Raw genomic sequence first — 22,821 nt, forward strand, 5'->3', positions numbered from 1 at the left:
GAAATTGTCTCAGAGTTTTAACTTGGATTTGGGCTTGTTTTATCCCAATAAAAGGAATTTAGCCAATGCCACACTTCAAGTCGTGTGCTGTTGAAATTATTTTTAAAATGCATCAGCAATAAAAAAAAATCCTCAATGGAATGATGCATTCCATAGATTTATGTGTCAGTGTGTGTGAGAGGGAGTGCTTGTGTTTGTGTGAGCGTGTGGCTATCAGTGTGTGTGGGTGAGTATGGAATTATGTGTGTGTGTGTTTGAGTAAGAAGAGAGATGGGATTCTTCTCTAATATGGATTCACAGAAGAATATTTTAAAGTGAGCTCATATTTGTGTGGCTGTGTGTATGTTTGTGTGAGAATATGTGAGTGCATGTCAGAGTGTGCTTGTAGGTGTGACAATGTGTTTGTGTGTCAGAACTTTGTGACATTTATTGTTTGTGTGTGTGATTGAAATTGGTGTACGAAGGTTGAGTGGATGAATGCAAGTGCATGTGTTTATGTAACAGAATGAGTGTGTCCATATAATGACATGTGACTATGTTTCAATATCTTCAGTGAGAGGTAATATCTGATCTAGAGGGATTCACCGCAAGGCTTCCTCAGGTTCTTAAGACAATCTCCTTGCAATAACTGGCAATGTATCATTTGTCCTCTTACTTGTTGGTTCTATGTCATGTTAACTTTCTGATATTTGTGTACAAAATCAGCTGAAACCTCTTGACAATAAAGTTTCATAATTTCTCAGCATCTTAAAGTGGAACATTTTGTTTTTCTCTTCTTCAACACACCCCACCCCCCCGACACTAACATTTTCTTTCTGTTCTTTTATGAACCAGATGGGTTTTTAAAGCATGTAGTGATAGTTTGTGATCTTCAATAATGAGACATACTTTCAGTAAATTCCATTTTTTAAACAAATTTAAATTCTACCAGTTGCCATGGGGACATTTGAACCCATTGCCTAAGACTATTGACTTGGGCCTCTCAAGTAACCAGCCCGAGACATTGCCTTTGTGTCACTATCTCCCCGATGGACACAACAGACAAGTCATTTCCAGGATATTTCAGTAAATGTTATAGAGTACTTGGAAATGGTAGGTGAGATATGTAAATTATCCAGATCAATATCAATAGGGAAAGACTGTGGACAAATTCCACATACAAAGAGTCAGATCCATGGAGCAGGTGTGATCAACATTGAAATCAATAAGGAAATAAGCAGCAAAATGATGAGCTATTTGTTGGGAATTTTGGGAGCTTCAGAGATAGAAAGGATTAATAATTAAATATTATGAATAAGTGAGAATTATGAAATGTTCATTCTATTTCCCTATTCTTTACTCTATTCAGAAACTATGTACAGGGTACTTTATGCTAGCACATTACTGATAGCAAGTTATGTGTGGAGCGCAAGATTAGCTTTCAAAATCCAATGGATTTTAATATTAGAGACAGCCATAGGGATGTACAGCATGCAAACAGACGCTTTGGTCCAACCCGTCCATGCCGACCAGATATCCTAATCTATTCTAGTGTGTTTTGCCAGCACTTGGCCCATATCCCTCCAAACCTTCCCATTCATATACCCATCTAACTGCATTTTAAATGTTGCAATTGTACTAGCCTCCACCATCCTCTAACCCTGGCAACCTCCTTGTAAATCTTTTCTGAACCCTTTCAAGTTTCACAACATCCTTCCGTTAGGAAGGAGACCAGAGTTACATCCAATATTCCAACAATGGCCTAACCAATGTCCTGTCCAGCCGCAACATGACCTCTCAATGCCTATGCTTAAAACTCTGACCAATAAAGCAAAGCATACCAAACCCTGCCTTCATTATCTTATCCACCTGCCATTCTACTTTCAAGGAGCTATGAACCTGCACTTCCAAGTCTCTTTGTTCAGCAACTCTCCCTCGGACCTTACCATTAAGTGTATATGTCGTGCTAAAATGTGCTTTCCCAAAATGCAGCACCTTGCGTTTATCTAAATTAAACTCCATCAAGTGGAATAGAATTGAAGGTTTTGGGTGTTTTTGAAACATGCGAGTCACACATACATGAAAGTGAGTTACACATTGGAATCTAATCGAGGGGATTCCGGGTGATTCATGTAATCCTGACAGTGGGGGAACAAGCTCTTCAGCCCAACAAGACCATACTGACTCTCAGAAGAATAACCCAATATTTCACCACATTTACCCCTGACTAATGTATCTCACCTACACATCCCTGAACACTTTGGGCAATTTTAACAGGGTTTGGATTGGATGGTTAATATACAGACTAATAGATACCCAGGAGTGTGATACAAACTGGAATCTAATCAAAGGATTGAGGTGGCTGATGTACAGAGTTCCTTAAAATTGGAAGTCAGTTACAGATTGGAATTTTATCAAGGGAATTCGGGATGATTATGTGTAGAATAACAGATACCCAGGAGTGAGCTGCAGACTGCAGTCAAATTGAGGGGATTGGGTGATTTATCGACAGACCAATGGGATACGAGAGGAGAGAAAGCAGAGGAGAAAGTACCCACCATGGACCAACTCAACAATGAGCTGAGCCAGACAGGATTCAACTGCTGTACGTGAAGGTTTCCATGTGTTCTGAAAGATGGGAGAGAAACAGGCAGATATTCACACTTTCTATGATGTTGCAGTCATAGAAAGTGAAAGTCATAGAATATCTGAAGGACAGGGAATCCCTAATCAGAGATGCAGAGTTATACTCAGTTTAAACTCTCTCCATCACACACACCCACACATAGAAACTAAATATAATGTGGGAAAATGTCCATGTGCAGCCCAGATTTCCAAACTAACTCAGTGACAGACGAAAATCCCCATTCTCTGCCCAGTCCACACTTCCAGACCCAGGGAGGTTTTGTCCCTGAGGGAGGGCAGGTTTCTAACTGGATATTATTACATTGCAACATGATTTTTTTGGGAACATGAGCTTAACATGAGAGGAAGTGGAATCAAATCAATGAGTTTAGGACAGTTTATATACAGAATAACAAATACCCCAGAGTGAGTTACAGACTGGAATCTTATCGAGGGTGTTTACAAATAGAATAACAGATATCCGGGAGGGAATCACAAAATTGCTGAGTCATATAGTCATAGAGATGTACAGCATGGAAACAAACCCTTTGGTCCAACCCATCCATGCTGACCAGATATCCTAACCGACTCTAGTGTCTTTTGCCAGCACTTGGCCCATATCGCTCCAAACCTTCCCAAATCATATCCCCATCTAACTGCATTTTAAATGTTGCCTTTGTACTAGCCTCCACCACTTCTTCTGACAGCTCATTCCATTCACGTAACACCCTTTGAGTGAAAAAGTTGTGCCTTAGGTCTCTTTCATATCTTTACCCTCTCACCCTAAACCTATGCCATCTAGTTCTGGACTACTCCACCCCAAAGAAAAGACTTTGTCTATTTATCCTATCCATGCCACTCATGCTTTTATAAACCTCCATAAGGTCACCCCTAGCCTCTGATGCTCCAGGGAAAACAGCCCCAGCCTATTCAGCCTCTCCCTGTAGCTCAAATCCTCTAACCCTGGCAACCTCCTTGTAAATCTTTTCTGAAACCTTTCAAGTTTCACAACATCCTTCCGATAGGAAGGAGACCAGAATAAGTATGAAGCAACAGCAAAATTAATAAATTTTCCTTTACAGTAGGTTGTATTATTGTGGACTAGTGCTCAAGTTTAGCTTTCATGATTGACAAGTGAAAGATTTGGGCATAATTACTGCTATCAAAGTGTTAAATTGAAATGTAACTACCAATAATGTGAATTGATACTGAATGTATCTACAGGTCAAATGAAAATGCAAACTGGTACATTTCAACTGTTTATTTGATCTCATTTACAATTCTAGTTTTGGAAGAGATTTAAGTGGCCAACAGTGAAATAGCAGTCACGCATAACACAAACTGCTGGTGATATTCAGTAGGTCTGGCAGCGTCTGTGGAGTGAAAGCACAGTTAATTTTGAGTCACGTTTTGACCCTTCTTCAGAATTTGTCAGTGGGCTCGAAACATGAATGACTTATCACAAATTCTGAAAATTTAGAAGAGTTTTCTGTTCCATAGACAATTGGGAGTTGCAAGTAATCCTTTATGTTTTTCCTTCGAGGTTCGCCCACCCCAACTCCAACACCAGCCGAAATAAGTAATATTGAAATGTATCAGCAAGTTTACAGGTGGAGGTATTGTTGGGAAAGGGTGTTTTGTTGCAATATTACCCAGTTGGCCTTTCTGTTGCCCTTCCTTTGTCCTGTCCTCAATTTCACTAAATGTGGACAAGAGCAATGGCAGCCTAATACCCTCACCTTAATCGATATCAGTAGTTGGAGGTCAGGGCTATGGATCCAGCAGACCTTGGATGAATGGCTTGCATGAATGAGGGGAGAAGTGGAAATTCCTTCTTCTGATATCTGCTCTTGGAGGCTCCCTCCCCATGATCACCTCAACAACTTCTTTGTCAAGCGTTTTCCTATCTATCCACAAGACCATTCCTCCCAATCTCATCAAAATACCCTCCTGCACTCATAGCATGGAAACAAACCCTTTGGTCCAACTCGTCCACGCCAGCCAGATATCTGAAAAAACCCCGTCTCATTTGCCAGCACTTGGCCCATATCCCTCCAAACCCTTCCTATTCATATACCGATCCAGAATTCTTTTAAATGTTGTAATTGTACCCACCTCCACCACTTCCTCTGGTGGTTCATTCCATACAGGCACCACCCTCTACATGAAATGAAATGCCCCTTAAGACCTTTTAAAATTTTCCCCCTCTCACTTAAACCGATGCCCTCTAGTTTTTGACTCCCTTTCCATGGGAAAAATATCTTGTCTATTTAGCCTATCCATGCCCCTCATGATTTTATAAATCTCTATAAGGTCACCCCATAGCCTTCAATGCTCCAGGGAATTATAGTCCCAGTTTATTCAGCCTCTCTGCTTTGTTCAAACCCTTCAACCCTGGCAACATCTTTGTAAATTGTTTCTGAACCCTTTCAAGTTTCACAACATCTTTCTTATAACAGGGAGACCAGAACTGCACACAGTAGTGGCCTAACTAATATCCTGTGCAGCTGCAACATGGCTTCCCAAATTCGATAATCAATGCTCTGACCAATAAAGGCAAGCATACCAAATGCTTTCTTCACTGTCCTACTTACCTGCGACACACTCATCTCTTTTCTAGTATAGCCCTGTCATCCTGAAATTCCACAGGGTTCTTCTTATCTGGAACTAAACTTTATTGAAAGACTGGCAGATACCCCACTGAAACAAGTTTCAACCTGTTTTCCAAAGGTTCCTCCAGACTTCCCAAGATTAGAGCAGGAGATAAGAAGAACCCTCAGGAGCATTCCAGGCCTGTAACTACATTGTTCCTCATCACTGTTACACTGAGAACATACCTTTTACACGTTGATGTTGTTTCACATTCCAACAAATCAAAGCAGAAATGGCTGCAAGTAGAAGACAAATGGTCACAAGCAATGGCACTGGCCAGACAGGAGCAGAAGGGAAGATATCACCTGTGAAGTAAACACATTGAATTATACAATGAAATTATCTGCCACACATACCAATATTTTCCAACTCTCTTATCAGAGTGCCCCCATTTTAATGTTGGAATGTGTGACTCCAGAGTAAGTATTGTGTGTGTACAGGAGCTGCCAGACAGAGGATGGCTGGGAGGAAGGAAGCTTCAGTGAGACATAGTGTACAATTTTAATCACAGAACACTTGTCGCTGCTCAATCTGTGCAACAACCACAAACAGAATCTTAAAAATCTATATTGTTTATTGTGTCATACATAATTAAATCTTTTTAATTCTTTAACTGTTAGCTATGTAAAATCTGGAAATTCCTTATCTTCAAGTACAGGACATTTCATACAGGGTGGTGCAGTGACTCAGTGGTTAGCACTGTTGCCTCACAGCACCAGGAGTCTGGGTTTGATTACAGCCTCAGGCCACTGTCTGAGTGGGTTTTGCAACTAAGTGGGAGTGAGGACCAAGGGGCTGCCAGGAAGGTAAATTAATTGTTTAAAGACTCACCTTGTGCATAGGTGGAGGGCATACTGAGCAGGAGTGGACACAGGACTGCTGAGTAAGTGAATATATTTGGGCAGCTGCTTCACCAAAAACACTACCTAAGTAGTGTCCCCCACAAATCCTCCACCTCTAACCAAACAAAAGGTTTCTGTGCATCGGATTAGTAAGGTTACTAGTTTTATTTTTCAATAGGCTCTTTGGGATTTTAAAACAGTGGGAATGGAGGTTAGGGCAGCTGAATGCTCCTCCTGTAGAATGTGGGAGGTGAGAATCACCACTAGTGTCCCTGCTGACTGGATCTGCAGTAAGTGCACCCAACTCCAGCTCCTCGAAAACCACGTTAAGGAATTGGAGCTGGAGCTGGGTGAACTTCGGATCATTTGAGAAGTTGAGGGGGTAATTGAGAGGAGCTACAGGGAGGTAGTCACACCTGTAGTAGAGGGAAAAGGCAGATGGGTTACAGTCAGGGGACAGAAAGGGAACTGGCAGACAGTGCAGGGATCTCCTATGGCCGTTCCCTTCAATAACAAGTGTACCATTTTGGATACTGTTGGGAGGGGGGGTGGGTGGACTTACCAGGGTAAGCCATGGGGTACAGGTCTCTGACATAGAGTCCATCCCTGTTGCTCAGAAGGGAAGTGGGGGGCGGGGGGGGGGGGGGAGGAAGAGGAGCAGAGGTCTTAGTAATGGGGACGTCATAGTTAGGGGGACAGATAGGAGATTCTGTTGGTGTATTGACTGCCACGTGCCTGGGTTCATGATGTCTTGGGTCATATTTTCGGGATCCTTAAGGAGGTGGCAGAGCAACCCAAAGTTGTGGTCAACATAAGTACCAAAAACATAGTTAGGAAAAGGGTTGAGGATGGAAGGCAGAAATTCAGGGAGTTTAGGTAGAAGATTAGAGCTAGAACAAAGAGTTGTTATCTCTGGTTTATTACCCATGCCACATGGTAGCAAGGCATCAACAGGGAGGGGGTGTTAAACACATGGCTCCATGGATAGTGCTGCAGGGAGGGATTCAGATAACTGGATAATTGGGGCTCATTCTGGAATACGAACAGAATGATCTACACCTGAACCAGAGGGGTACCAATATCCTTGGGTGGAAATTTGTTAATGCTCTTCGGGAGGATTTCAACTAATTCAGCAGGGGAATGGGGACCTAAATTGTAGCTCCAGCGTACGGGGGGATGAGAGTAGTGAGATCACAAATAAGGTTTCAGGGTTGCAAGTGTGTACTGGCAAGCAGAAAGGTGATTTGAAGCGTGTCTACTTCAACGCCAGGAGCATCCGGGATAAGGTGGGTGAACTTGCAGCATGAGTTGGTCCCTTCAATGTTGTGGCCATTTCAGATACATGGATAGAGCAGGGATAGGAATGCTGTTGCCGGTTCCAGGGTTTAGATGTTTCAGTGAGAACAGGAAAGAGGGTAAAAGAGAGGGAGATGTGACATTGTTAGTCAGGGACAGTAAGGTGGCAGAAAGGACGTTTGATGAGAACTCGTCTACTGAGGTAGTATGGGCTGAGGTTAGAAACAGGAAAGGAGAGGTCACCCTGTTGGGAGTTTTCTATAGGCCTCCAAAAGGTTCCAGAGATGTAGAGGAAAGGATTGCAAAGATAATTCTGGATAAAAATGAAAGTAACAGGGTAGTTGTTATGAGGGACTTTAACTTTCCAAATATTGACTGGAAACACTATAGTTCAAGTACTTTAGATTGGTCAGTTTTTGTCAAATGTGTGCTGGAAGGTTTCCTGACACAGTATGTGGATAGGCCAACAAGAGGTGAGGCCACATTGGATTTGGTACTGGCCAGCTGTTAGATTTGAAGGTATCACACTTTGGTGATAGTGATCACAACTTGGTTACATTTACTTTAGTGATGGAAAGGGATAGGTAGATACCAAAGAGCAAGAGCTATACCTGGGGAAAAGGCAATTATGATGCGATTAGGCAAGATTTAGGATGCATAGGATGGGAACAGAAACTGCAGGAGGATGGATGGAATTGTGGAGCTTGTTCAAGGAACAGCTACTGCATTTGCTTGATCAGTATATACCTGTCAGGCAGGGATGAAGTGGTTGAGTGAGGGAACCGTGGTTTACAAAAGAAGTTGAATCTCTTGTCAAGAGGAAGAAGTTGGCTTATACAAAGATGAAATGTCAAGGCTCAGTTAGGGTGCTTGAGAGTTGCAAGTTAGCCAGGAAGGACATGAAGAGAGAGCTTAGAAGAGTTAGGAGGGGATATGAGAAGTCTTTGGCAGATTGGATCAAGGAAAACACTAAGGATTTCTATTGGTATGTCAGAAATAAAAGAATGACGAGAGTACGATTAAGGGTCAGTCAAGGACAGTAGAGGGAAGTTGTGTGTGGAGTCCGAGGAGATAAAAGAGGCGTTAAATGAATATTTTTAAACAGTATTCACACTGGAAAATGACAATGCTGTCAAGGAGACTACTGAGCTTCAGGCTGTTAGACCGGATGGGATTGTGGTTCACAATGATGGGTGTTAGCAATTATGGAAAGTGTCAAAACAGCTAAGTCACCTGGGGCAGATGGGATTTATCCTACAATTCTCTGGGAAGCTAGGGAGGAGATTTCAGAACCTTTGGCTTAGATCTTTGTGTCATCACTGTCTACTGGAATAGTGCCAGAAGACTGGAGGACAGCAAACATTGTCCCTTTGTTCAAGAAGAGGAATAGTGACAACCCTGGTAATTATAGACCAGTGAGCCTTACTTCAGTTGTCAGTAAAATGTTGGAAAGCATTATAAGAGACAGAGTTTATAATCATCTAGAAAGGAATAATTTGATTAGGGAGAGTCAACATGGTTACGTGAAAGGTAGCTCGTGCCTCACCAATCTTATTGATTTCTTTGAGAAAGTGACCAAACAGGTAGATGAGGGTAAAGTGGTTGATGAGGTGTATATAGATTTTAGTAAAGTGTTGAAAAACTTCACCACGGTAGGCTATTGCAGAAAATATGGAGGCATGGGATGAAGGGTGATTTAACAGTTTGGATCAGCAATTGGCTAGCTGAAAGAAGACAGAGGGTGGTGGTTGATGGGAAATGTTCCTCCTGAAGTTCAGTTACTAGTGGTGTACCACAAGGGTCTGTTTTGGGGCCTGTGCTATATGTCACTTTTATAAATGACCTGGATGAAGACGTAGAAGGATGGGTTAGTAAATTTGCTGATGACACTAAGGTCGGTGGAATTGTGGACAGTGCCAAAGGATGTTGCAGGTTACAGAGCAACTTAGATAAGCTACAGAACTGGGCTGAGAGGTGGCAAATGAAGTTTAATGTGAAAAAGTGTGAGGTGATTCACTTTGGAAGGAGTAACAGGAATACGGAGTACTGGGCTAATTGTAAAATTCTTGGTAGTGTGGATGAGCAGAGACAACTCAGTGTCCATGTACACAGGTCCTGCAATTTGCCACCTAGGTTAATCGGGTTGTTAAGAAGGCATATAGTGTGTTAGCTTTTATTGGTAGAGGGATTGAGTTTCGGAGCTATGAGATTATGTTTCAGCTGTACAAAACTCTGGTGTGGCCATAATTAGTATTGAATACAATTCTGTTGGCTGCATTATAGGAAAGATGTGGAGACATTGGAAAGGGTGCAGAAGAGACTTACCAGGATGTTGCCTGGTATGGAGGGAAGGACTTATGAGGAAGGGCTGAGGAACATGAGGCTATTTACATGAGAGAGAAAGAGGTTGAAAGGTGACTTAATATAGACATACAAGATGATCAGAGGATTAGATAGTGTGGACACAGAAAATGTTTTCCTCGGACGGTGATGGCAAGCTTGAGGGGATACAGCTTTAAATTGAGAGGCAATAGATATAGAACAGATGTTTGAGGTAGTTTCTTTATTCAGAGAATAGTAAGGGCATGGAACGCCCTTCCTGCAATAACAGTAGAGTCACCAACTTTAAGGGAATTTAAATGGTCATTGGATAAACATATGGATGATAATGGAACAGTGTGGGTAGGATGGGCTTCAGATCAGTTTCACAGGTCGGCACAACATCAAGGGCTGAAGGGCCTGTACTACACTGTCATGTTCTCTGTTGTATGCTCTAAAAGCTGGGAGTATAAGTCCCAGTTTAATCTTTCCCTCCCTAGCAAACTGAGATACAAAAGGAGGAATATTACTGTTTGTCAAGAGTCATGTAGAAACCAGACCCAGTAAGGACAGTAGAAATATTAGTAAACCAGGTGGGTTTTTATGACAATTTGTGTCCAACATCATCACAATTAGTGATACCAGCCTTTAATTCCAGATTTATTTCACTGATACAATTTAAATTTCATAGCTGTCACAGTGAGATTTGAAGTCAGTTGGAGTTGGTAAACTGGCAGAAATGGGGCAGATTGAACAGGCTAGGAAGATATGGTTCAGTCCTGATGAGGAGAAGAGAGGGGAATGTGAGCAGTTGGGTTGTACCTGGGAAGGAAGCAGTGACCTTCATGAGTTTATCTGAGAACACTTCGGAATGCAATTGCGGGCTAGATTTCTCAAACATGGAATAATGGCATGAGAGCAGAAAGACAAAAGGAAAAAGAATGGTTGGTACAGGGATTATAAACATGAATTAGGAACACAAAGCAGCCATTTGGCCCCTTGAGATTGTTCCACCATTCCCTATGATCCTGTCTGATCTGTTTGTGTTTCAAATTCCACATTCCCATCTGTGGCCAATAACCATTTGGTCCCCTGTCTGACCAGAATTTATCAATAGACAATAGACAATAGGTGCAGGAGTAGGCCATTCTGCCCTTCGAGCCAGTACACCATTCATTATGATCATGGCTGATCATCCTTAATCAGTATCCTGTTCCTGCCTTATCCCCATAACCCTTGATTCCACTATCTTTAAGAGCTCTATCCAACTCTTTCTTGAAAGTATCCAGAGACTTGGCCTCCACAGCCCTCTGGGGCAGAGCATTCCACACACCCACCACTCTCTGGGTGAAGAAGTTACTCCTCAACTCTGTTCTAAATGGCCTACCCCTTATTTTTAAACTGTGTCCTCTGATTCAGGACTCACCCATCAGCGGAAACATGCTTCCTGCCTCAAGAGTGTCCAATCCTTTAATAATCTTATACATCTCAATCAGATCCCCTTTCAGCCTTCTAAACTCAAGCGTATACAAGCCTAGTTGATCCAATCTTTCAGCGTAAAATAGTCCCACCATTCCAGGAATTGACCTTGTGAACCTACGCTGCACTCCCTCAATAGCCAGAAAGTCTTTCCTCAAATTTGGAGACCAAAACTGCGCACAATATTCCAGGTGCAGTCTCACCAGGACCCTGTACAGCTGTAGAAGGACCTCTTTGCTTCTATACTCAATTCCTCTTGTTATGAAGGCCAGCATGCTATTAGCCTTCTTCACTGCCTGCTGTTCATGCATGCTTGCTTTCATTGACTGATGTACAAAAACACCTAGATCTCATTGTACTGCCCCTTTACCTAACTTGACTCCATTTAGGTAGTAATCTGCCTTCCTTCTTGCCACCAAAGTGGATAACCACACATTTATCCACATTAAACTGCATCTGCAATGCATCTGTCTGTTCACCTAGCCTGTCCAGGTCACCCTGTATTCTCCTAACATCCTCCTCACATTTCACCCTGCCACCCAGCTTTGTGTCATCAGCAAATTTGCTAATATTACTTTTAATACCTTCATCTATCTCATTAATGTACATTGTAAAAGGCTGCGGTCCCAGCACTGCTCCCTGCAGCACATCATTGGTCACCGCCTGCCATTCCGAAAGAGAGCCATTTATCACTACTCTTTGTTTCCTGTCAGCCAAACAATTTTCAATCAATGTCAGTACTTTGCCCCCAATACCATGCGCCCGAAATTTGCTCACTAACCTCCTATGTGGGACTTTATCAAAGGCTTTCTACAGGTATACTACATCCACTGGATCTCCCTTGTCCATCTTCAGAGTTACATCCTCAAAAAATTTCCGAAGATTCGTCAAGCATGATTTCCCCTTCATAAATCCATGCTGACTCTGACTTATCCTGTTACTGCTATCCAGATGTGTCGTAAATTCATCCTTTGTAATTGACTCCAGCATTTTTCCCACCACTGAGGTCAGACTAATTGGTCTATAATTCTCTGTTTTCTCTCTCCCTCCTTTCTTAAAAAGTGGGACAACATTAGCCACCCTCCAATCTGCAGGAACTGATCCTGAATCTATAGAACATTGGAAAATAATCACCAATGCATCCACGATTTCTAGAGCCACCTCCTTCAGTACACTGGGATGCAGACCATCAGGTCCCGGGGTCTTATCAGCCTTCAGACCTAACCGTCTCTCCAACACTATTTCCTGCTTAATATAAATTCCCTTCAGTTCAGGTCCTTCAGCCACTATTACATCTTGGAGATTGCTCATGTCTTCCCCAGTGAAGACAGATCTAAAGTACCAATTCAACTCTTCTGCCATTTCTTTGTTCCCCATAATAAAATCAGCTGTTTCTGTCTTCAAAGGCCCAATTTTTTTTCTTTTCACATACCTAACAAAAAAGCCTTTACTATCCTCCTTTATATTTTTGGCCAGTTTACCTTCGTATCTTATTTTTTCTTTGTGTATTTCCTTTTTATCCTCTGTTGTTCTTTAAAAGCTTCCCAGTCCTCTGATTTCCCACTCATCTTTGCTATGTTATACTTTTTCCCTTTTGTCTTTATATGGTCCTTAACTTCCCTTGTCAGCCACGGCCAACCCCTGCCTCCCCTTAGGATCTTTCTTCCTTTTTGGAATGAACTGATCCTGCATCTTCTGCATTATACACAGAAATATCTGCCATTGTTCCTCCACTGTCATCCCTGCTAAGGTATTGTAACATTGAACTTTGGCCAGCTCCTTCCTCATAGCTCCATAGTTCCCTTTATTCACTGAAATATTGTCACTTCCAATTCTACCCTCTCCCTTTCAAACTGCAGATTAAAGCTCATTGTATTGTGATCACTACCTCCTAATGACTCCTTTACTTCGAGGTCCCTGATCAAATCCGGTTTATTGCACAACACCAGATCCAGAATTGCTTTCTCCCTGGTAGGCTCCAATACAAGCTGTTCTAAGAATCCATCTCGGAGGCACTCCATAAACTCCCTTTCTTGGGGTCCAGTACCATCCTGATTCTCCCAGTCTACCTGCATGTTGAAATCCCACAACAACTGTTGCGACAGGCCAATTTCAGCTCTTTATTCAACTTACACACTACATCAATGTCCATCTTAAATACATTTGAAGACTCCCATCCCCAATACATTCTGATGTAGGGGGCTCCAAATTTGCACAATGCTCTGAGAGAAAAGGCTTCTTCTGATCGCCAACCAAAAAGTGAGATCCCTTTAAAACAGTCATGAGATTCATGACTGGTTTGCCGCTCTGGCTTGTGTCGACTTTGTTTGAGTATTCTTCTGCTCATTGGTTATACAACTGGCCTCTCCAATACCCATCTCTCAGAATTGTGCAGCAGGAGAGGCAGAGATACTCGTTGCAACGTTCACTTAATTGGCATCACATTTAAACCCTTCTTCCACATTACTTCAGACGCTGCAGGACAGAGCTACCATGCACACAGTAGTCTCGTAACACATTCCCCATTGAATTGGCCCAGGAAGGCAAATTAGTTCTTCAGTCACTAACAGGGGCATGGAGACACTGGTGGGTGAGGTGGTGGAGAAGACAATGCTGTATCTAACCATGCTATCAGAGTCTGCCCGCTGACACAACATTCACAGCCCAGTTCAGTGCAGTGTCCTGAATGAAATGCAATGAACAGCAGTGCAGGATGAAGGATAATGATCTTCTGCACTCCACAAGGTTAAGTGACACGATCTCTGGTTTGCTATTTCACACTTAGAGACACCACTCTAATTCTGTCACTGCACATGAGCCCAACCAAGACTCATGGACTAAACTCTCACTATATTCCTTCCATCATACCTTTGGCTCTCACCCACCCCAATCTCCAAAACAATTGTTTTTTTTTTAATTATATATTCACAGGGTGTGGGCATTGCTGGCTAGACCAGCATTTATTGTCCATACCTAATTGCCCAGAGGAAAATTAAGAGTTAACCGCATTAGTCTGGGTCTTCAGTCACATGGAAGCTAGACCAGCTAAGGATAGCAGTTTGCTTCCCTCCAGGACATTACTGAGCTACATGGGTTTTTCCTTACAATCAACATAGGTTTCATACTCATCATTACTTATTTCATTCCAGATTTTTAATTGAATCCAAGTTCCACCATCTGCCATGATAGGATTCAAACCAGAGTGTCCAGTTCACTCCTGGGGTCTCTGGATTAATAGACTCGCAATAATGTCTTTAGGCCATTTGGCCCCTCCCATCTGCTCCATCATTCAATCATGGCCAGTATGTTTCCCAAACTCATTCTCTTGCCTTCCCTTAAAGCCTTTGGTCTCCTTTCTGATCAAGAACCTATCAGTCTTCGATACATTGAGTAACTTGGCCTTCACAACCCTCTGCTGCAATGAATTCCACAGATTCATCACCTTCTTGCTGAAGAATCTCCCCCTCATCTCAGTTCTAAAGAGTCACCTCTTCACCCTGAGACTGCGTCCTCAGATCCTAGTCTCTCCTACTAATGGAAACATCTTCTCCAGTCTATCCAGCCCTTTATTAGCTGGATCATTCTTTGGAACCTCCTCTTGACCCTCTCCAAGACCAGCATATCCTTCTTTAGATACAGGGCCTGAGACTGCTCACAGTATTCCATATGTGGTCTGATTTATACAGTCTCTGCTAGCCATCTTAAAATGAATGCTAACATTGCAGAAAAAAAAAGAACTGCAGATGCTGGAAATCAGAAACAAAAACAGAAATTTCTGGAAAAGCTTAGCAGGTCTGCCAGCAACTGTGGAAAGAAAGCAGAGTTAACATTTCAGGTCGTGTAATCCTACTTCAGAATTGATACTGCATGTGGCTTTCTCACTGCCAACTGAACCTGAAATGTTACCTTAAGAGAATCACAAACTTGAACTTCTCAGTCCTTCTGTGCTTCATATTTTCAAAGCCTTTCTCCATTTAAAAAGTAGTTTATGCCTCTATTCTTCCTACAAAAGTGCATAACCTCACACTTTCCCACATTGTATACCATCTGTCACTTCTTTGCCCACTCTCCTAGCCTGTGCAAGTCTTTCTGCAGCCTCCCAGCTTCTTCAATACTACCTGTCCCTCTACCTCTGTGTCATCTGTTAACTGAGCAACAATGCCCTCAGGCGCAAGGTGGTAAAACGAGATAGAAGCAATGGGTTCAAGTATTGTAACATGTTATTTACTTAACAAATTATGCCAAAAAGTTTTCTTATGAAGCATGATTGATCTGGATCACACCACTGGCCTGAAAATTCAACACATCACCCTTCAGACAATATTCGAGAATCATATTGCTTTCATCAATAATACATTAATTATTATTGGTATAAACAACAATGCATCTCATGTTAACACATGGGGACTATTGAAATGTTGTCAATTTTAACTTCTGCAAATTTCACGCAACAATCAAAATAGGGAAGAAGTTTGTGGTTCTGGTAAGATATACAAACAGTAACTCAGAAAAATTTAATATTGCTAGTGACATGAAAAAATTATCTCCAAGTGGCCAGAGTTTGTCAGTATCTGCATAAAATGTTAGATTTCTTGTTTAAATTTATCTTGAAGAGGGATCTCTTCAGGAACAGATTTGAGATAAGGATGGTAGGATTATATTTTCTTCTCTTGACCTATCATAACATGGCATACTGGAGACAGTTAAGTTTATGATTTAATTTATGACAGAGTTTAAATCACTTTTGCCTTTATTGATCAAATGTTTTAATTTACAAACCTGATATCCTGATTGTTACTTGTTGTTTTGTTTTCAGATGTACATTTTGTATATGACACGTGAACCTGTTTGACAATTGTCTTGTTATTACAATGTTGCTTTGGATGTCAACAAGACCTGTAGAGTCCAGGCGTGATCTTGTTTCAGCTTGTATTAAATTACTTTCATCCTCTCTAACCCAGTATATCTTTGGTTCAGGGAACCATCCTGTGGATTTACATACAAGCTGGATTTCATTTATATGATTTGCCTTCATCTGAATCCAGGGCTCACACCCAATACCTGTAATCAACAGAGAATAGATTCAGAAATGAAAGTTGTTAGGAGCAACGACAATCTTTATTGATATGAGAAAAATGACATTGTAAAAGGTCCTGAGAACACTCTCTGCAGCCCATGGGAGATCTTTGTTTAACATTATTGATATTGCTGCAAATATCTACTTAATGGTTTTTGTTTTAGTCGTGAACTTTCAGTTTTAGATATTACATTTTAACTACTGAAAACTGGATAAATACAAGTAAAGAAAATGGAAGCCTATTCCACTTAAAAGATTGAAGTCATGTTTATTTAAAGGTTAACTGCTAAAAGGATGAGGTATAAAAACAGAAAGTACTCTTCTCAAGTTGCTGTCTGCAATGTTTTTTTTCCTTTAACAAGATGAGGGTGTTGCTGGATAGGCAGCACTTATTGCCCATCCCAAATTGCCCAGAGGGCAGTTAAGAGTCAACCACTTCATTGTGGATCTGATGTCACATGTAGGCCAGGTACAGACAGCAGACTTCCTTCCCTAAAGGATATAACTGAACCAGGATTTTTCTAGCAAATGGTAATAAATTCTTAATGCCAGACATTTATTGAATTGAAACTCCATCCTCTGCCATGGTGGGATTTGAACCTGTGTCCCCAGAACATTACCTTGGCTTCTGGATTAACAGCCCACTGATAATAGCACTAGGCCATTACCTACTCCCCAAGTAGTTATGTTGCAGAGAATTGTTATATTCAACATTTGTATGTTTTAGTAATTAAATTAGTTTAAAGCATTCAACAAGCCTTAAGAAGGTCAGGCTTTGAACTATACAGAGCTGGTTATGCCTTCATGGAGAATTTAAGAGAATTCTCTGGTTTCAGTTATCTGGATTTTTGCTGGGAGAGGTTTAATCATAGTTTGGACCCATTGTGGTTTGAAGCTCACAGAGAGGATCCTGAAGTGGTGCTATCAGCAGATTCAAACACAGCCAGTGAGGAGTGAAGGATAAAGAAAACATTTACTGGCTTCATGCAGGAGAAGGTTAGGATTCCTGATACTCATGGAATTGTCCCCAGTCAGATATAAGCATGTGCAAAAAAGGGAACAAAACGTAAATTGGTAAAACGAAAAAAAAGCATATTTTACTGACCAATTACACATACATGTAAGGACAGGTAAACATTCCAGGGTCTATAGTGATAGTTTTAGTAATGTCAATGGATTTCAAAACTTCGGCATGTCATGTTCTCCCTGTCATTACCCAATTTCAAGCTCTATAGTTGGTGTTATTTGTATACTAAGTTCAGGCACTAGCCAATTAACAGACCTCACGGGAGATCATTGGGTATGTCCTAATTAGGTGATGTTGACAGAATGCTGTTTCCTGAAGAAGGGCTTATGCCCGAAACGTCATTCTCCTGCTCCTTGGATGCTGCCTGACCTGCTGCATTTTTCCAGCAACACATTTTTAAGCTCTGATCTCCAGCATTTGCAGTCCTCACTTTCTCCTAGGATTCTGTCAATGTTCTGATTTTTCACCAACATGAGCAATTTTGTCTTTTTCATTTAAGGAATGTGGGAATTGCTGGCTGGCCCAGCATTTAGTGCCATCCCTTGATACCTATGCAAAAATGCCTCCATGAACTACTTCAGTCAATTTGCCACTTGAGTCCTATTGGAGCTGCACTCATTCAGGCAAATGGGGAATGTTCTTGCCTCACATCTTGTAAATGGTGGACAGGGTTTGGGAGTTAGATGATGAATTGCCCACAGCCTCTGACCTGTTGTTGTAAACATAGTACTTAAATGACTAGAATGACTAGAACGTCTCAGTTTCTGGTAACCCACACATTCAAGGAAAGGGGGATAAAAGTATTTCTCTGCACAAATTCAGTTGAAAAATGAAAAAGATACAAACACTTCCTGGCTATTGCTGATTTTTATAAAGACAAAAGCTCAAGGCATAGAATGTTCCAAATTCTGTCAATTTTGTATTCTTTACAAGTCAAGATAGCCACAGCTCTCTCTGCAGTCCTGACAGACAGCTTGCTCAAGAAATACAATATTGAGAAATTCTTTCAATCACTCTTCCATATGAACAATCATTTATGCTTCACACTGAATTCACCACAAAAAGTACTTCAGAAACAGAAGACATGACCTAAACAGCTTTTTTTCTCTACAGCAAGCTTTCTTGAATGGATATATCCAAGCCTGTGAATATGTTTCAGATGGAACAGCCATAAAACCCAGCTCTAAAGTAGTCAGGTTTCTTTTTCCTCTGAAAGTGAGTTCAAGCTACAAAGACCAGCAATTATCTGGAGCAATACCATTTCTTAGAAATACTTTGCTTTAAATAAAATCATCAAATGTGTCTTTTCATTGTCGGTTTTAAAAAAAAATAGGTATCTTTATATCAATTCAAACTCAAGTAGACAGAATAATTAAATACTAAACATCTTCATAACATCTTTCCACCCCTTGCAAAGAAATGAAATGTTGACTACAATAAATTAGAAAACCAATTAAGACATTTAATGAGACTGTTCTTTTCACCTGTGTAATGAAGGTTCATTATGCATTATTATTTTTGGAGAGCTCAGTTTCTAAGTTTTAGGGAAAAATAAATTCTAATTTTCAGTTCTGTGAATATCTGACACCTTCTAAGAAAAAGTGAAAAAGTCAAATCCGTCACTTGATGCTGTTGTTTTTGTAGGCAGCAATATTTAATGTTCCAATGGCCAGGTTTAAATGGAACAGTTGAACGTTATGTTAGCTTGGAGGAGTTTCTAACTCCAACACAGCTTAAATAAAAACCAAAAGAACTGTGGATGCTGGAAATCAGAAACAAAACAGAAACTGCGGGAAAATCTCAGCACGTCTGGCAGCATCTGTGGAGAGAAATCAAAGTTACCATTTCAGGTCCAGTGACCCTTCTTCAGAACTCTCAAAATTTCCTCAGAACAGTTCAAAGGAAGGGTCACTGGACCAGAAAGATTAATTGATTTCTCTCCACAGATGCTGCCAGACCTGATGAGATTTTCCAGCAATTTCTGTTTTTGTTTGAAAGCTGAAGTAATGCCAACAAACAGTGGTTTTGAAAATGATTTTGAAACAAGAGTGATTTGGGGATATCAAAATCTAGAAATTTGTGGTCAGGAAGCGATACTCCATCAGTTGCAAATTGATACAAACTGTTTCGTGATTCTTGCTGCTCTACCGTCAGGCTCACAAAAGCTGGAACGCAGTATCAAATTCCCCACATGCCCCAAGAAGTTGCTGCATCTATGCTGCAGAAATGAATTAAGATGTCTGTAGAAAGTTCGGCTGCTGTTAGTGGCATAATTTGATTTCATGAAGCATTCAACAAGGATGTTAAATTGATTTGTTTTGGATTCTCATTGTGAGTACATGTTTGTATTTTGGGAAAGTGTGAGGTCATGCACCTGGTAGGAAGAATAGAGGCATGGACTAGGATGAAAATTCAGAAGTCTGAAGTGCAAAGGGACTTGTTAGTTCTAGTCAAGGATTCTCTCAAAGTCAACTTGAAGGTTGAGTCAGTAGTTAGGAAGGCAAATGCAATGATGGCAATTATTTTAAGAGAACTTGAATATAAAAGCAGGGATGTACTTCTGAGACTCTGGTCAGACCACATTTGGAATATTGTGTGTAGCTTTGGGCCCCATATCACAGGAAGGATGTACTGTCACTGGAGCATGTTCAGAGCAGGTTCACAAGAATGAAAAGCTTAACATATGAGGAACATTTGAGGACTCTGGATTTAGAAGGATGAGGAGGGATTGAATTAAACCTTACAGAACACTGAATGGCTTGGACAGATTAAATGTTGGGAAGATGTTTCCATTGGTATGAGACGCTAGGACCGGAGGGCACAGACTTAGATTAAAGGGAAGACCTTTTAGAACAGAAATAAGGAGACAGTTATTCAGCCCGAGTGTGGTGAATCTACAGAATACACTGCCACTGAAGGCTGTGGAAGCTAGGTCATTGAGTATATTTAAGACTGAGGTAGATTAGTTCTTGCTTGTCAAAGGGATCAAGGGTTACAAGGAAAAAGTATGAGAATGGGGTTGAGAAAATTATCAGCCATAATTGAATGGTGGAGCAGACTCAATGGGCTGAATGGCATAATTTCTGCTCCTATGTCTAATGGTCTTCTGGCCTTATTTCTTAATAAACCTGCTCAAAGATAATATCACACAAAGATAATATCAGGAGCAAGTGTGGATTGAACATAGATTTCCTGGTTCCAAGGTCTGCTAAGAGCAATCAACTCTTATTCTCCACCTCAGAAGTGGGGAAGATTTAAATCTGGGCCTCCCGGCTCAGAGGTAACTGGCTGAGAGTAAAGTTGATGTTACATTTAATCAGAGTTTAGAGGCACACCCCTCTCCCCTTCTCAAAGTATGTGTGTGTCCATTAATTCATAAGCAACCACACATCAACATGACATTTATACATGCTTGAATTGCTATAGATGATCACTTTATAATTGCTAAAGTCTTTAGTGACTTGAGGTTTACACTGCGAGAGACAGAAAGGGCCCTACAACAGATTCATTCAGATAGAAACTGATTCAATTGAAGTAGCCGCTGTTATCAGTAGTCTTAATAGTAAGAGTTTGGAAAAAAAAAGTTCTCTGTTCCTTAGAAGAAAACTTCAGAAGCAGAAAGCTGTGTAGGTGTCACAGAAGAAAGACATCTTACAATACTGTTAAAGACATGAGTGTAAAGAACACTTGTCCAGTAATATATAACCTGTATTAGCAGCTTGTTCAGTGATTTCAGGAAACAAATCAAAGTTAGGTGACTGCAGAAATTTGCTGAAATGAAACCAATTACAGTTGTGAAAAAAAAGAGTTGCAGATGCTGGCGATTTGGAACAAAAACTGAAGTTGCTGGAGAAACAGCATGCATGGAAAAATAGTAGAGTTAACATTTCAAGTCTGGTGACTCTTTATATAAACAAGGAAGTTTCAAAAGGAGAAAAGGATGAAACTTTGTGTCTGTAGAGGTCATGGCTGGAGTAAAAGGATTGAACCTTTCTTTCTGATACTTATCATATGAACCTTCCAGTGGTTCTTGTATCAGATCGTGACACATAGGAGCAGTTTTTGAATATTCAGCCCAATAAAATCTACCCTGCTTTTCAATGAGATTATCATTGATCCAGTAAAATGCAACTCAATTTACCTTATTTATGTAACATTTGATCCCATTACTGAAAAGAAAAACTGTCAATCTCAGCCTTGAATACACTTAATGACCCAGCCATTACATCCCTTGAGGTAAAGAATTCTACAGAGGCACTACCCTCAGAGATGAAATTCCTTCTTTTATTAAATTGGCAATTCCTCGCTCGGACATTATGATGTTCAGTCCACAACTCTCCCACTGTAGGAAATAACAAACTGCAATCACATCAACAAGCCCTTAATAATCTTATATACTTTAGTCTCACTGTTCTGAACTCCAATAAATACAAGCCTACTGACTCAACTTCTCTTCACAAGAAAACCCTTTTGTATACAGAATTAAGCAAATAAACCTGCCTTCAAAGTCAAAATGTCTTCCCTTAGATATGGGAATAAAAACTGTTTACCGTATTCCAGGAGTGGTCCCACTAGTGCCATGTATACACTTCCCAAATCCTCCCTATGTTTATACTCCATTCCCTTTGAAATAAAGGCCCACAGCTGCAATTATGAGGACACTGGTAAGACCACACCTGGAATATTGTGTGTAGTATTGGTCTCCTTCCCTGATGAATGATGTCCTTGCTGCAGAGAATGTGTAGGAAACATTTGCAAATTGATTCTTGGGGTGGCAGGACTGACATTTGAGGAGAATTTGAATCAGTTAGGACAACATTCATTGGCGTTTAGGAGAATGGTGGCGGGGGTGGGTGGGGAAGCTGGGAATCCCATACAAACTTACAATCCTCTACAGGACTAGGCAGGTTAGATGCAGTAAAGATGTTCCCGATAGTGGAGAGTCCAGCATCAAGGGTATTACATAAAGGGGTAAATTCCTTTTTGGTCTGAGTTGACGTGGAATTTCTTCACCCAGAGAGTCACGAGCCTATGGAATTCACTACCACAGAATGTTGTTGATGCCCAAAACATTAAATGCTTTCAGGAAGGAGTTAGTTGTTGTTCTTGTGGCTGAAGGGATCAAGAGATAAGGGGATAGAGCAGGTCCAGGGTATTAAGCTTGATTATCATAAGAAATGACCTACTCCTGCTCCTATGTTTCTATGTTTAACATTTCATTTGTCTTCCCTGTTACTTGGCGACACTTGAATGAATTTCCATCCAGTCTTCATCAACATGTCTCTAAGAAGATCATCACTTCTGGACACATTTGCACTTTTAATAGCATTCCAGATCTCCCTCAGTTTCAACTTCAGTTTGAGCCAATTGGGCGACTTTACTGAGCAGAGCCTCGATGAGAAAATACTTATTGATTACTTCCTTTAGATTCTACAAATCTGTAAACTTTCAGATACCAAATATCTGTCTGTGATCCTAACTTAATCTCTGATGCTAGACTTTCTTTAGCCATTGATTGGATCTAC

The 22,821-nt window shown here is 40.9% G+C and overlaps 1 protein-coding gene across 1 annotated transcript in view; it reads right to left on the reverse strand.

The window, feature by feature from the left end:
- LOC140455091 (butyrophilin subfamily 1 member A1-like) overlaps positions 1-22,821 on the reverse strand; it is a 92,053-nt gene that overhangs the window by 50,710 nt on the left and 18,522 nt on the right. The window contains exons 5-8 of the mRNA XM_072549753.1: positions 15,972-16,253; positions 5,442-5,561; positions 3,917-3,977; positions 1,161-1,255 (exon numbers count right to left, since the gene is read on the reverse strand). Coding sequence (XP_072405854.1) covers positions 1,161-1,255; positions 3,917-3,977; positions 5,442-5,561; positions 15,972-16,253 — 558 coding nt within the window. The remainder of the gene's footprint in view (positions 1-1,160; positions 1,256-3,916; positions 3,978-5,441; positions 5,562-15,971; positions 16,254-22,821) is intronic.

Source organism: Chiloscyllium punctatum, chromosome 30 (genome assembly GCF_047496795.1).
Source record: "Chiloscyllium punctatum isolate Juve2018m chromosome 30, sChiPun1.3, whole genome shotgun sequence".
Taxonomy (NCBI): Eukaryota; Metazoa; Chordata; class Chondrichthyes; order Orectolobiformes; family Hemiscylliidae; genus Chiloscyllium; species Chiloscyllium punctatum.